This window comes from Parasteatoda tepidariorum, chromosome 5 (assembly GCF_982258835.1).
Source record: "Parasteatoda tepidariorum strain Cologne lab strain chromosome 5, Ptep-v5.0, whole genome shotgun sequence".
NCBI lineage: Eukaryota > Metazoa > Arthropoda > Arachnida > Araneae > Theridiidae > Parasteatoda > Parasteatoda tepidariorum.
This window is the reverse complement of record NC_141759.1, coordinates 14,586,785-14,601,970: the sequence shown is the minus strand read 5'-3', so window position 1 is coordinate 14,601,970 and position 15,186 is coordinate 14,586,785. Positions and strand designations below refer to the sequence as shown.

General features: G+C 30.8%; 1 protein-coding gene across 1 annotated transcript in view; it reads right to left on the bottom strand.

Annotated features, from left to right (window-relative positions):
- LOC107443935 (cytochrome P450 3A9) overlaps positions 1 to 14,924 on the bottom strand; it is a 36,466-nt gene extending 21,542 nt beyond the window's left edge. Inside the window, exons 1-7 of the mRNA XM_087163428.1 lie at positions 14,635 to 14,924; positions 12,254 to 12,350; positions 10,181 to 10,233; positions 6,047 to 6,143; positions 4,123 to 4,239; positions 3,009 to 3,097; positions 1,175 to 1,320 (exon numbers count right to left, since the gene is read on the bottom strand). Of these exons, the coding sequence (XP_087019554.1) occupies positions 1,175 to 1,320; positions 3,009 to 3,097; positions 4,123 to 4,239; positions 6,047 to 6,143; positions 10,181 to 10,233; positions 12,254 to 12,350; positions 14,635 to 14,711 (676 nt within the window). The 5' untranslated portion in view covers positions 14,712 to 14,924. The remainder of the gene's footprint in view (positions 1 to 1,174; positions 1,321 to 3,008; positions 3,098 to 4,122; positions 4,240 to 6,046; positions 6,144 to 10,180; positions 10,234 to 12,253; positions 12,351 to 14,634) is intronic.
- Positions 14,925 to 15,186: the final 262 nt, after the last annotated feature.

The following is a 15,186-nucleotide window of genomic DNA, read 5'->3' as shown; positions in this document are numbered from 1 at the left end:
TGAAAATTTCTGTATTTTCCATACACTACTATTTTTTTTTATTATTTCACTCTTTAGCCAGTAAACCTCCCTCCACACCGTTCGTTTAGCATTCTTCCACCCATCCTCCAAAATAAAAGAGAAATTTATTTTAATGAAGAAAGGGTTACGGTGTTCACCCCAGTATAAGTTAATAAAATGAATGGCAATATATCGATCTGATATCACACCATGTATTTTAACCTTTTTCTTACGGATGGTACAACACGTGGACCACTTGTGATGGTACAATATGGTATACCGTAAGCAAAGGTTTAAAGTTATTTTCGTTAATAAATTTGCTTTAGCGCTAATTTGTTACCATTATATTAAAAATTAAAAGTGCGGGCAAAATTAAAGCTCGGGTACATGCAAAATTAAAGCTTGCCATTCCACAAACCGCTCTGTAGTAGAGTTGTGGGTTCGAATCTCGCCATAACAATGAACGTATCCTGAACTAATTATATAAACTGTAAGATGTATGAATAAGAAATTACCATTTCATTAAACTGAAAATTTATTAGAAGTAAATTTCGAAAATAGAAGTGAATGTGACACACCCGTAAGACCTACAATTTTATATTATTTAATTTACAAACGATAATCATTAGAATTTCGTAAGTGTGTTAAAAGTGTATCCAAGCGTTTCAATGAGAAGATTACGAAAGAACATACTTTTTAGAATATTTTCAGAATAGAATTTTGTACTTGTGTGAAAAGTGTATCCAAGGTATGAGAGAAAGCTGATAAGAGAACCTATTTCATAGAATACTTTCACATTAGAATTTTGTACGTGTGTAAAAAATGTATCCTATCCTTCTAATGAGAAGAGAAGAAGCTGTTGGGATATTATGTACAATATTTTCCCGGAACATATTTCCTCAATTCCTAGAATATTTTTATGGTTTTAACGAATATTCTCATAAAAGTATCAATAAATAAATTCATATTCTCTATATCTATAACTTACATTAACTAAAATTTGTTCACTCTCTTATAATTCTATTTTTTGATCAATCGATAAGTGTGCCTAATGAAAATGTTTGATAAATAATTCTTTAATCATAAATAATATTTGATGAATAATCTTGTAAGGGTTGGATACTCATATATTTTAAAAACAAAAGAAAGTTAAGATATTTTGCAGTATACTTACTCAGGAAAATAACCCGCTTTATATCAAATGCCTGATTGCATTCTTTAATCATTTTGACGAAAATATGGTCAGGATTGTTAAGAGAGTCTACTTTTGTTGCGAAAGCTGCAAGTGCTATGGCATCTGTCACAAATGCTCCAAATATCCTGTAAATATTTGACGTCATTTTTCATATGGACTTTTTAGTGCATCAAGTCATGATTCAAACGCTTACAAAAACAGGAATATGATAAAGTACAAGACTGAATTCATCTGTGCTTAGCGCAAATATTTCATTAAATACAGCACCACGAATAATTCGTTTACTTTTGGATTCATAATTTTAAATTCTGATCGTTTCTGTTATTTAACATAATGTTTAAAACCATTTTTAAAGAAAATTGTCTCCATACCTGATTGTTTTTAGAAAATTCTTAGATATTAATTGACATTTAAGACAAATGCATGAGGGTTATTCAAATGAAAAATGAACACGCAGTTCAGCATCAAAAAATATTTACTAAGGTTAATAGCGCCATTACTTGGTTCAATAACAAAGTGCTCCGAAAAGTTTTTGTAAGTCATTAGCAGTTCACGTGACACGTTTTAAAGTAAAAATTGGGAATAAGCGTTTAGAACAGAACAATGCGAAGAAGTAACGTATTTCGAGACACAAAATGGAGACACCATAATTTTACTCATATCGGAAAAGAAATGTCAGAAACATAACTATCCATTACACCTTATCATTTTAGAAGCAACAGCAAAACATTCATGTGAAATCTGACGTTTAACTTGCCATGTATTTTGGCTGATCCGTATACAGAGATGCCAACTGCTCCGGACACGCCAAAATAATTTAAAAAATGGTAATTATTTACAAACTAAAATTTGCAAATAATTGACTAATTTTATTTACTTTTTAAAAGGTTTAATTTAACCTAATTATGACGAAGTGGAGAATTATATAAGCCTTCAAATTATGTAGAAATAGTGGTGGATTAAAACCTAATAAATTGAATTTATTAAACCAGGACTTACAATTAATAAAATTATTCGCTTATTATACAAATAACAATTTATTCGCTGTCCATAGCAAGTTGGCATCTCTGTGTATAACATCTTTGACGAATACTTTTGCAACATTTGTAAACAGCCATTAAACCTAGACAATATTCGCCTAGAGCTATAACCATTTCAAGTCAAATACCTTCATTACTCCCATCATCTGTCACTAAAAATCACTCTTATGCGCGTTGTTCTGTTCTGATTCATCGATTTAAGCAGGACTTTACATTTACTTTATATGCCCTCATGCGAACTGATTAATTAGATATACTTTACTGTGGTGAACTCCTCTAATATTAATATGTAACCCTGAATGTTTCGCTACTATTGTTCCAAAATTTCTAAAATTACAACCCGTGAGCTTTTTATATTTGGGAAACATACAAAGTATTAAAATATTGCTTATTGAGAATTCTTTAGTAAAATCTAAAAAAAAAATATATTATAGTGCTTTTTATAAAAATCAATATATAATTTGTCTACGATAAGAACGCCCTCCACCACAAAGTTCGAGGCCATCTGCTGCTATGGAGACACGAATAGCGTATTTCAAGAATTGTAGCTTTTCTTCACTCTAGGGCCAACACAATAGACCGAAGAAAAAGATTCCTTTTCTGCGGTCTATTGTGTTGGCCCTAGAAGAGAAGACCGGAACCAAAATCTGTCCAAAACAGTGACTTGAAATAGTTTTACCTCACTATCATAGTCACCGCCAAGGGTGGATAGGGGCATCCTTACTTTAGATATACTGAAGAAAACAAAACGTCATGATTGAAATGATGCTTACGCCTTGCAATCAACCGGTTCTCCATTTTCGTAATATTTTTCAAATGTCTTCAGAACAGTTTTGGAACAGCCATTGATGATATTCTCCATCTATAAAAAAATATAATTTATTTCTGATGCATATTGTATGAAGATTATAACTGATTACTGTGAATTCCTTTTGGTAAAATTTTCTTTTGACCACTACACGGAAATATTGAAACAGTGTCATAGCTTTTACTTAATAGTATAGTGTCAATATTTAATAGTGCTAATAATAACATCGTTTCAAATTACAAGAACATATTTACGTTTGAATTAAAATTAAATTTTAAAAAATAACATTAAAGTAGTTACAAAACAATATATTTTTATTCGCTCGACTAGTTATGATTTTCTTCTATATCGTGAAAATGACTCATACATAAATCACAGGATATTAATACAAGACTATTTTAATCCGAAAAAACCTTGCATAACTCACGGAATTAAATTCAAGAAAAACCTTCATAGATAACAATAGATATTTACTCATTCCTATTTGCAAAAAGAAGAAAAAAATATTTGTAAATCAAAGGATGTTCAGTGAGCAAAATAAAAAAAAAGAAACGGACAACCCAGAATAACTTTTGATCTTATGGTCGGATTTTCACGGACTGTCAATCGGATAACCATTGGGGGAAAAAACTATTGGGGGAAGTCCTGTTAATCAACAACGCGATGATATTGGAGCAGTTGGCATGCATCTCTGCATAAGAGTACAATCACGTCCATTAATGTCAAACATAAAAGCTAAGCCTAACCTTAGGTAAATTAGCGAATTCTGCGAGTTTCATTTCTACCGTGTAGGTTGTCCTATAACATCAATCCAGCAACCTCAAATGGTTTAGAGTCGAAACCGAAGCTGTGAAAATACAATTTTACAGTCTACCGAAAAATATAAGTAGCAAAATATTTTTTTCGAGAAGCGAAAAATTTGGAAGCTGAAAACGGGAATAAATGCAGATTGGAACCTTCAGAAGGATTTTTTTTTGGTTGAAAATAAAAAAAACACACAAAACTGTTTCCTTATTAGTAATATTTGACAAAACTCTCAGAAATTCTTTGATCCTTTTTTTTCCAAAAGTGTTGTTTACCTTTCTCATCTGTTTTGAAGTAAATGCAGGAGATATGATGGTTCTAATTCTTTTCCAATCTTCTCCATTTAAAACGGAGATCATGGTGTCCAGAATTTTATCGTTAAATGCCTGATCCTACAATTGAAGAAAAAGGCAAATTTGAAACATTTGTATTTAATAAATTACACCTGGAAACAAATTTTGTGATGCATTTATGCAATGATGTTACCTAATTCGGGGGTTTCAAATCTGATTTGCAAAGCTGCAGATTCAATTCAAAATGATGTTTTTTAGTTTAGTTTAATTTTTTGTCTGAATGCATACATTTCTATGAAACGTTTTGTTTTATGCACACAGTGAACAAAAAGTTCTCATACAACTTTAAAAGCATATCAAACAATTACAAAGTGTTAATGTAGTTCCAATTCATTTCCGACACTTTAATGTAAGGAATATATAAGCTATTGCAAGCATATATCCTGTATTACTTACGATTTCCTTTTTCTCGGTAGAGTGTAGAAATTTAGAGAAAGAGTGATAAATAAATTCATCGAAGGAGAGCAGTGGGGCAAAATTTTCAGAGACTTGAAAGATCTGGGAATGATGAAAGATTTTATTTACAGAACTAGCAGAAATTATCATGATATGGCTTTAACAGGAGAACTGGCTGACCGCGGTCGGTTCGAACAAAAGAAACTGTGAAAAGAGTCAGGGAAAAGATATGAGGAAGCATATAGAGTTGCGGTCTAAAGCTTGCCCGAGAGCTCAAAATATCAAAGGAATCAATTTTAAATATTTTGAAAAATGATCTCTGGTGGGAAACTCATAGAAAGAGCTGTTTGATGTAGGAGGGGATGCTCAAGCTTGCTTAGAAAATATAAGGCGGTATTATTCCAAAGAATTTATTGTAAAGAAACTTTATGAGTGCTACTTTAATGCAAAATGTTTTTGCCTGATTTATTTTGTATTATTTTAATAAAACCTTGAAAGTGCATGAAAACTTGTAGGTCACAGTGTAAACGCATGTATTCTCGTCTGCGGCTTTGAAAATAATGTTGAAGTAACAAAAAAGAGAATAAATAAATAAAAAAAAAGGCAATAATCGTTTTAAGTTCAGAGAGGGTAATGTATTTATTATATTATTTTCAGTGAGGCTATGTCTTGGCGAATAGTAAGCAGCGGTAATTTTAAGTTTATGATTGTCATATTTAAGAAGTATAGAGATTTTCTTGTAATCTTCTTTGTTACTGTTGTATTCCGTATAAAGATTAATTTTGGCTAGAATTGCAATACCATTTCCTCTGTAATTATGATCACAACGATAAAGAAATTATTTGGAATCTTATTACATTCGACTTACAAGGAATCGTCTTTCATTCGACTTATGAGACTCGCATTCGGTGATTTGTGAACTGTTTGAGTTCGCACTCTGGATTTATCATGCCTTTGTTTTAAATTTAACGCATCTTTTGAGGGTATGTAGATGGATGTGCTCCTACCCAGTTTGCACATTTTGTTTGTTCTTCTTTAGGTTTTTCACAGTATGTCCATTTGTCTCAACCGCATTTTTATGCTCTTTTGAGCATGAAAACGAGATTTTTGAACCTGATTGAGTCCATGGCACCGGAAGCATAGAGTTATTATTTGGCGACCTCTGTTATTTTACAACTTTGACACAAAGGTGCATCAAATATTCAAGTTTTTAAACCTTTTTGTTATTTTCAGCTTCCGGCAGAGTCACAACAGAGATAATCAACAACAGAGCTGAATCGTAAAAGGTGTTTCATTTAAACTGCTGTTTCAAACAATTTGAAACAATATATGTGGCTTATCATTATAATGTCCCCTCTCATATTTATAATTTTATAGGTTATTAAAATGACTAGTATTGTGTTTCAGAGCTTTTTTTATTTTTACCTGAAGAATAAAATGCATCACTAACCTGCCTGTGGCTGAAGTAATTGAAATCCTTCACAAATATATCTCTCAAAAGTTTTGGATCTGAAATCGTAATGGCGGGCTGCGAAAACGAAAAAGTCCTGAAAAATGATAATAAAATAAAATGAAACTATAAAATGTAATAAAAAACTATGTTTCTTAAACGGTCTAAAGAGATTCTGTTTTTATCGGACAATAATCAAATACTATAGGTCTCATCTCCTTCGTAAACTGTTATCACCATCGATCGATTAACATTTTATTTCCTTCAAAAGTGACACGTTCTAGTTATATTTTGTCTTTAATTTAACAAAAACAAAACTAATTTAACCATTTTGATTAGAGTCGGGTACAGAGCTCCACTTAAAATTTCAGCACTTTAGTTTATCAGAAAGTGGATGAAATTTTCTTTAACCATCAATCCCTCCTGCAACTATCAGAAAATGATATAAACTTTCTTTGCAACTATCGTTATCATCATGAAATAGAACTTAGTGGATAAAACAGACAAGTTTATCTGCCGACTTAAAGCAGGTTAGTTTTAGGGTATTTATAAATCAGAGAAAATAACATGACTTTGCAGCATCAATGTGGGTATGTTAATGCAATGGAATTATTTTCACTTTAATTTTATTTTAGCATAATTAAAATACTTTATAATTGGGAATAGTGAAAGTTTATTTTAGTCTTCCCGAAACATGTTAGGGAAAGGAATTTGCTACAAATGTTTCTTTTTTTCTGTCTTAATTTCATTCCAAATTTTAATTAAGAAAACAGGTTAATAATACTTAAATAATACTTTTGTTTATTCGTTTAATGTCTCCTAGAAATTATCTGCTCCATTTGTGAATAGATGATACACACTAAAATGCATCAAAAAATTAACTAATCAGTTTTATTTAAATTTCTTATACAAGTTATATAAAAATAAATTATTTTTTACATATTTTTATTGCATTTGTTCGTATCGTGCTGACTACGCTAATTAACTAATTAAAAACAGCCCTCTTTGAATTGTGAGCTCGCAATTGCTCAGATGGGCTGGAGGTTAAAATCTTGAATAGCATTGACTTCCCTAAGGAAATATTTGCTCAATAAATCTAGTTCGACACAAATACTTTCGTTATTTGGTAAACGCAATATGTTCTTAGAATACATTGATTGAATGTCAAAATTCAAAATTCATTCAAGCCCTTTTAAAAATTCATTCCTAAATTTAATTAGCTTTGAAATTTGAAACAAATATTGTTTCGCCTCCTCATATATAGTAGACCACTTTTCGTCATAGAACTTAACTTTTTCGTCATAGCTTAAGTTTCATCATTGAACTTAACAAAGCTTTCAATTGATCATAGGTGCTACTCATCGTTATTCGACGGTATGATTGCAGCCCATTCTGTAAAATATTTAAAAGCGATCGAGCGCTCTAGAAGATAAACAATTTTTTCCAAGATTCTGTGTCAAATAATTTAGCTACCTGGACTGCATTGTGTGTTTGACAAAAAAAAATTAATCTTCGACGCTCACTCACTAGAAAGATATTTGCACCATTTCATAAAGCTTCAAAATATAGCGCACAAAATAAAAGAAAGATACCACCTTCAATAAATTTTGGTTAGATTTTCATAAATTAAGTGACTGTCATAACGGTTGAAAGTGGTTGTTGCTATACTGCTACCGAAAGTTGGCAGTTGTGCTACTTGCTTAATTTAAGGCAGGTTTCACCAGCAGGACGAAAATTATGAAGGATTTTTCTTTCTTAAAAAAAAGAAGAAAAAAACATAAAGTTTTTTTCGTAAGTTGTACTTTGTAATAGATTTTAAGTTCTGTTTATCATCTTCAAGAATTCTGGGAGGAAAACTGGAGGAGAAATGAGTGGTTCAGAATGATTTTCTCTGACGAGTCCCGTTTTTCTGTTCATCCTGATAATATGTGTATTTTCAACTGGAGGGATCGTGGCACTAGAAACAATCCTGCGTTCGCGCAAGAAAGTGTAAGATTTGACCATGGGGGAGAGATGGTCAAGGCTGGCATCTCCATTGATGGGTGCACCGATCTCTATATAGAGATGAGATCCTGATATAGAGATAGCTGATATAGAGATGAGATCCTGAAACCTACTGTAGTCCCTTACGCTGCAGCAATTGGAGATGACTTCGTGTTAATGGACGACAATTACAGGCAGCTTCGTGCAAACTTGGTTAACGATTTTTTTATGAAGGAGGGAATCATGCGAATGGATTAGTCAGCGTGTGAATTGGCATGAACCCAATTGAGAATTCCTGGGACATCCAAGGCAGATGAATTGCTGGACGTCTACCACCCCCACAAACTGAGCTCTTCTGGAGAAGTGGGACTGAGAACCCCAACCCTTTATTAATAACCTCATCAACTCGATGCTTCAAAGGTGTTCAACTTTGCTGGCCGTTATTATTGTGAATTACTTTTTTCCGAGGTCGTGTACAAATGCAAATGTATTATAAGAAAAGAAGAAAAAGAAACAGTATTACATTTCTTCTTAGTAAGAATTGCTAGAACAATCACTAAGATGTTTGACCTATTATAAATATTTGTACAAATTATTAATAATAGCAGTGGAAAACATACTTTAAATTTTTATTCATTAAAATATTAATGCATTAGTTTTTCTGCAACTCAAAAAAATATTCCTCAAAATTCCTTAGTATTTGGAGGCAGAAATACTAACTTGCCTTGCCCTGTGGATTTTTTTTTCTAGCTGTAGTGAAATTTGTGTTTTAATGTAAGATTCTCATTAACTAATGTTTAAAGCTATTACACCTACTAGTACATATGAATAATTAAAGGTAAACATTAAGCACCAGATTCTTCATTGACCACTGCAATATCTCAGCGAGCACTTTTTAGTCGCCCTGTTGGTTTTTTTCTTTTGGATAAGTCTCATCTCTTTAAAGCTATTATTCCAACTTCATACAGTGTGTTTTGATGGGACGGTATCATGTCGTCTTAAAATGCAAAATCATTGGAACTCCCTCTGCGCTGCTTATAATCTATCACTGTTTCTATAAAACATTTTTAAGGCGATCACGCTGCTGCACGTTCTACAGATCCATGGTTACTAAAATAGTATATTGTTTACTTGTGCAAGGTCATTAGCCCACAGTGCTGCCACCTGCTCATACGCATTTAAAAAATTCCTGTTTTTTGTGTCCCCCTGCATTGCATTGTAATTCATTATGCCAAGAAACAAAAAAAAAATTTCTACAAGTTTTTCCTACTGCTTGGGTAAGCAAAACGATGTAATTTGGAAGTATGACATTCTTTGTTGACGATCAAAATGGGCTACAGGTGGCGTAAAGTAGAACTCTCTACCTATAGCAACACTTCGCTTGCTTTCACCATTTGCGAGTGGAGAGTCAAAGGAGACGGAAGTACGTGGGTTTCTGTTTTGATTTTCAAATAGATTAAAAACTTTTAAGTTAGGAAACTATATGGGACTTAAAACTACATTGAACATAGTTCTAAAAGAAAATGTAGTGGAAATTGGAAAAAATATTTTTGACACGTAAATACGAAAAATACTAAGAAAGGAGAAAATATCATATTTACATTCCTTTACAGTTAAGAAGAGGAGGAGAAGGAAGGGGGGAGGGTCAAGACATGGAACGGGGTTTCTTCCCAGATGCCGTATTCGAGCTTTACAAATATTTCAACAGTTGAAAAACATTTCGGTGTGGAAAAAAGCAGGTGATATTTGAAGGCAATGTGTAAAATCTTCCTTAACCCTTTAAGTGACTGTAGAAAGTGTATTTAATGCCAACTTCATTTATTTTTAAAAGCCGATTCCTACCTCTGATTTGTTTGGACATCTCTTGATAATTTCAGAAAATAAAGAAGAAAACTAACGAATTTTTTTTTTTTTTTTTTGACAAATGTTGGTAATAGTAAAGGTCAACACTGGAAAGTTATTTTTTTCTTGTGCGTTAAGCGTTCTTCATTCGAATAATTTTTATCGAGTTTTATGTTGTTATAAAAGCAGTTTTCATGAAACAAATCAGTTTTGGTGTAATAAGGTAAATGAATTTTCTTTTATAAATCAATCTTTATCTCAGACATATTTTAACGTGACATTATATAAAGGCCTAAAAAAATAACTCACCCATATACTCGTCCATATTCATGGTAACCTGTTTTTACCAGTTCAGGAAAAGTCTGTGAAAACAAACATACAAAGAATTAAAGAATTTTAGCAAAAATCCCGAGACAGCTAAAAGTAGGTATTTAAAATAGACATTTCGGTGTACAGTGTGCAAAATAAAAAAGAGAAAAAATTTAATAACTTTTAATTTCATAATTACATTTTTACTTATTAAGATGCAATGTTAATGCATGGTTCGAAGGATACCATAAATATGGCAATTAATTTGGGCGCATGATATTTTGCGTAACAAAATCAGACACAAATATGTCTATATCTTAATGAACAAACCTTTTTTTTTTACGGATTTTGATTTTTTAATCCTCAAAATATAGGAGAAAACTGCTATATGGGCTCAATAGTTAGGTCAGGAACGCGGTTGAAACTTTAAGCTTTTTCTCGTTGTCACTTTTTTCTAAAAGTATTGAATAATTATCTAATTTTTAATGCAATACTGTAATTTTTACAATTTACAATTTTCAAAAAAATAATTTTCACAACAGTATTTTTTACAATATGTATTATGTAAACAAAACAACAGATCGCTATCGGTAAAAAAAAAAAAAATTTTAACCCCATAAAAGTAATGTTTAGTCACTCTAGAAGTTGCAACACATTTCATTGGATTGCATCACCTTACTACAATTTTTATTTTCATAGATAAATACAGCTGTGAACTTGCACGTTCTTATGGCAATGTTTAGCAAAATAATATTTAAATGAAGGGGGGATAAATTTTCAAAAGTTAATTTCCTTCGTTAACACTAAAATGCATAACTGCCCAACTAATCTATTGTATAGACATATGCTGAACTTTTTACTTGTTACATTGATTAAAACAATTTTTTTCTGAAATTTAACTGACTAAGAATTGAACTTTGAAATAAACATTTTTTTAAATAATTTCAAAAATATTTAATTTTAATAATTTTCCTCTTCTCTTTTCATTAATCTTTATTATTTTCCATGTTTTCCTATGTTTTTAAACTTATTTTATGAGTTCTATATACTTGCAGCTTTTGCGCAGTAAATATAACTTATTAATTTTCTCTCTTTTTTGCTATGTATATATATAGTCTGTGTTAACTTATCGCCAACTTAAGAGCTAAGCACTTATGAACTACAACCATAGATGCTCGCCCGGGCGTCGTAGCTACATAGGATAGTTTCAATTTTTTTTCAATTTCGCTAGCATCAAAAACTTTACTGCCCTCGTAACAGTTCTAATATATTTGTTTAAATTATTTTATATTTAGAAACTATCAAAATCATTTAGAAATCAAATATATTAAACCAAAAATAAAATATCTTTAAATATTTGAGAAAAATCTCCTGCTGAAATCGGTGAAGTTTTTAAAGATGTAAAGAGGTTATAGTATCTGTCAGCTGAAATTGAAGATAACAAACATACTTCCAAATGGAGCGTTGGAATCAAGTAGCATAATTTTAAATGATTTTTAAGAAATATGTTTTTTTGGTTCAGCATTCTTAACACGTTCATGCCGGGAAAAGTGAAAATACTGGTACGGGAAAAGAGAAAATACTGGCAGAAGAGAAAATACTGGCAGAAGAACTATTTCAATATTAGATAATATTCGGGAGGAGTTAATCGATTCTCAACAATAACAATTCACTGTAGGAAATTTATCATGGCGAATTAGCAATTCAATATAAAAATTGCATCCGCTAAAAACAATTGCAAGTTATGGATTTTTATTATTCCCGGAAAAAAATGAAATTTATTGTTACCAGTTTTTACTCCGGTGCGCTGCCAAGATGAGACAATCTAGCGTGACCCACCGGTGGGTCACCCTGGCGTGAACGTGTTAAAGAATGTTGAGAATGAGACAGCTCAAAAATATCTGACTATTACTATAAATAATATAAACAAAGCTTTTGTGCAAGGTTTGATAACTATTACAACTTATACCCTAGTGCGCATGCTTAATTTATTTTAACAGTTCCTTTTTTTAAATAAAATTTTATCCATATCTATAGTAACTATTGTGGGAAAAATATAAAAACAAATATTACCGATGTAGAAAGTACTTTAAGGATCTTAAATAAACTTTGACGAGGATGATATTTCACTCCCCTTATCTTCCAGTAATCATCATTTCTTCCCATGTACCTAAAAACAAGATTTAACACGTTCAGTTTTAGAAAAGTAGGGAATTTTGAAACAATTGAGGAGAATTTAAATTTGAGGAGATTTTTTAAAATTTTGAAACAAATTGGTCTTGATAAATTATAGTTTAATGATTATTGAAATGTAACTCAAGAAAGATGGATTTCAGACTTGCTAGTTTGAGAGTCATAGCTTGCTTACAGTGGAAGTATTTTTTAACAGTGACTTCAAATGTTTTGCTTCTTCAAATGGATACTCACCAATCTGGAAATTAAGGCTTCACACAGCGTTTAAAGTTTGATCGTAGATTTACAACTACGCATCTACCAACCATCCATCTTTCGGAGAATGATTTTTCTCAGGAGTAATAACATGTAAATTAAATTATAATTTTATATCTGCCAACTTTCTATCTTTCAGAGGATGATTTTTCTCAGTGGAAATAACATGTAAATTGAATTACAACTACTGCCTAACTAATAAAGTGCGAACACAGTTCCTGACCCATTGAGTTATCTACTCTCTATCATCTAAATTTTAAATAAAACTGTTTGGTAGGGGGGGGGGGAGAGTCATAGCGAAGTTTAAGTTGGGTAAAATTGCAACTACTCACTTTCCAACTATCAATCTTTCGGAAGATAATTCTTACTCAATATTTAAAACATGTACATTTAATTACAATTATATATCTGGAAGCTTTAATCTTTTGAAGGATGGTTGTTCTTAGTGGTAATAACATGTAAATTGTATCAACTTTCAATCTTTTGGAGGATGATTTTTCTCAGTGGAAATAACATGTAAATTGATTTACAACTACTGCCTAACTAATACAGTGCGAACAGAGTTTCTAACCCAGAGAGTTATCTACTCCATCCAAATTTAAAATAAAATTAGTTGGGAGAGGCGTAAGCGTAATATTCATAGCGAAGTTTAAGTTTGGTAAAAATCACAACTACTCACCAACCATCAATTTTTGGAGGATGATTTTTTTTCTCTCTGATAATAACATGCTAATCAAATTACAATTGCATACCTGCCAACTTTCAATCTTTTGGAGGATGGTTTTTCCCCTGTGGTATAAAAGTTGGCAGAAATGCAATTACCCGGTAACTGCAACGGCAAAAATTTTGAAAAACTGGTACACAATGTTTTATATTCACGATGTAAATAAAATGCTGCAGTAAATTTTAAAGGTTTTAATTTTGGAAATAGAGCTGGCATGTTTTGATATCTAGATATAATTTTTAAATTTACTAATATATTCTGGTTCGCAGGAATTAGTCATGCCTATTTGTTTTTGTTTGTGTCAATGTTACTCTTCTACTATTTTTATTTTTTCTGGTTGCAAATTAATTGAGGCAGTAGTTTTTCATAAGCACTTAAAAGTTCAATTACATGATTTACAAGTTATTTGCATATGTCTTTTAAACAGTTATGAAACGTGGAAGTCGAAATTTTTAATACTGTTCTTGATTAAATTTCTTAAATCAAAAATGACATGCTAAATAATCAATCTAGTTGCCAACTTAAACTTTCATGGTGAAATTTTTTTTAAAAAGTAGGGATATAAAAATGCTTCAAATATTAAAGATACTTTTTTTTAATTAAATTGCTTTACTACCTACGATTCCTGAAAAATCAAATTTTAAAAATACCACTTTCTTAAAATTCAATTTCTCGTGAACTATTCTCACGATTTCTTTCAAATTTTGTATTTTGTCGTATAGATATTATTAAATAAGATAATAAAAAATTTAAATATTTACTAAAATTTATTCTTTCTTGGAATTAATGTAATGAACTTTAATGTAACAAAGCTGTTATGAGTTGATTTTTTGTTTTCCTTTCAGTAAAAAGCCATAAAATAATATTATTAATAATTATAAATGTATTGAAATGCATCTGGAAATTATTTATTAATGATTTTTCTTAAAGAAATTTGATTTGAATGGCAACTGTTATTTTGTTTTCTGATTGTTTCACACTCTTCACATTAGTTTACTCAGAATTTTTAAGTTTAATTTGATGTTATTTTGATAATCAATAAATGCAATTAAATCAAACTTATACATAAGAGCAAGTTATAGTAACCAAAATGACTGTAAATCATACGAACAGTGAAAAGTTAATTTTATCAATAATTGCATTTCCGCTAGTCTTTTACTACCGCTTCGGAAATGATTCCTCGGAAAAAGTCAAAGTCGGCATACCTGACATGTTTCGAATGTGAAGTTAAAATACGAATTAATTGATTAAAATAAATTTCTTATAAAAAAAATTCACTCACCGCAAAAAACCGGTAATACCAACTATAGCCAAAGTGAATATTATAATTAACCACGTATATATGTTAAATTCGAACATATTTTAATGAATAAGAACGATATTTCGTTAAAAGAAACTCTTTATTTGGAGAGCAACTAGTTTACGTTCGTCTTATAGCAACAGCAATCTGTCAACTGGAAATATAATATATTCACAACAAAACTGAAATGATCCTTTACGAAGAGAAAAATGAAAAAAGTATTCAAGGTTATAAGTAATCAGTGGTTGAAGCCCGATTGTAACACTCAAATCATAACAATAACGACGTCATTTTCTTTTATCCGGATCTTATCTAAGTTGGAGCAATAACTACTGTTATTTCTTTTATCGAGCATGTTTTGAATAATTTAAAAAATTTTTTGATAAATCCAAAAATTGCATCATTAGCCTCATAAAAAATAGTTTTGTTTTCTAAACAAATTTAATAAGTTTATTTTTATACACTGACTGTGCAATATTTTAATCAATATTTGAGGATGTTGTGAAATATTTTTTTATTTATTGTAATAAACTA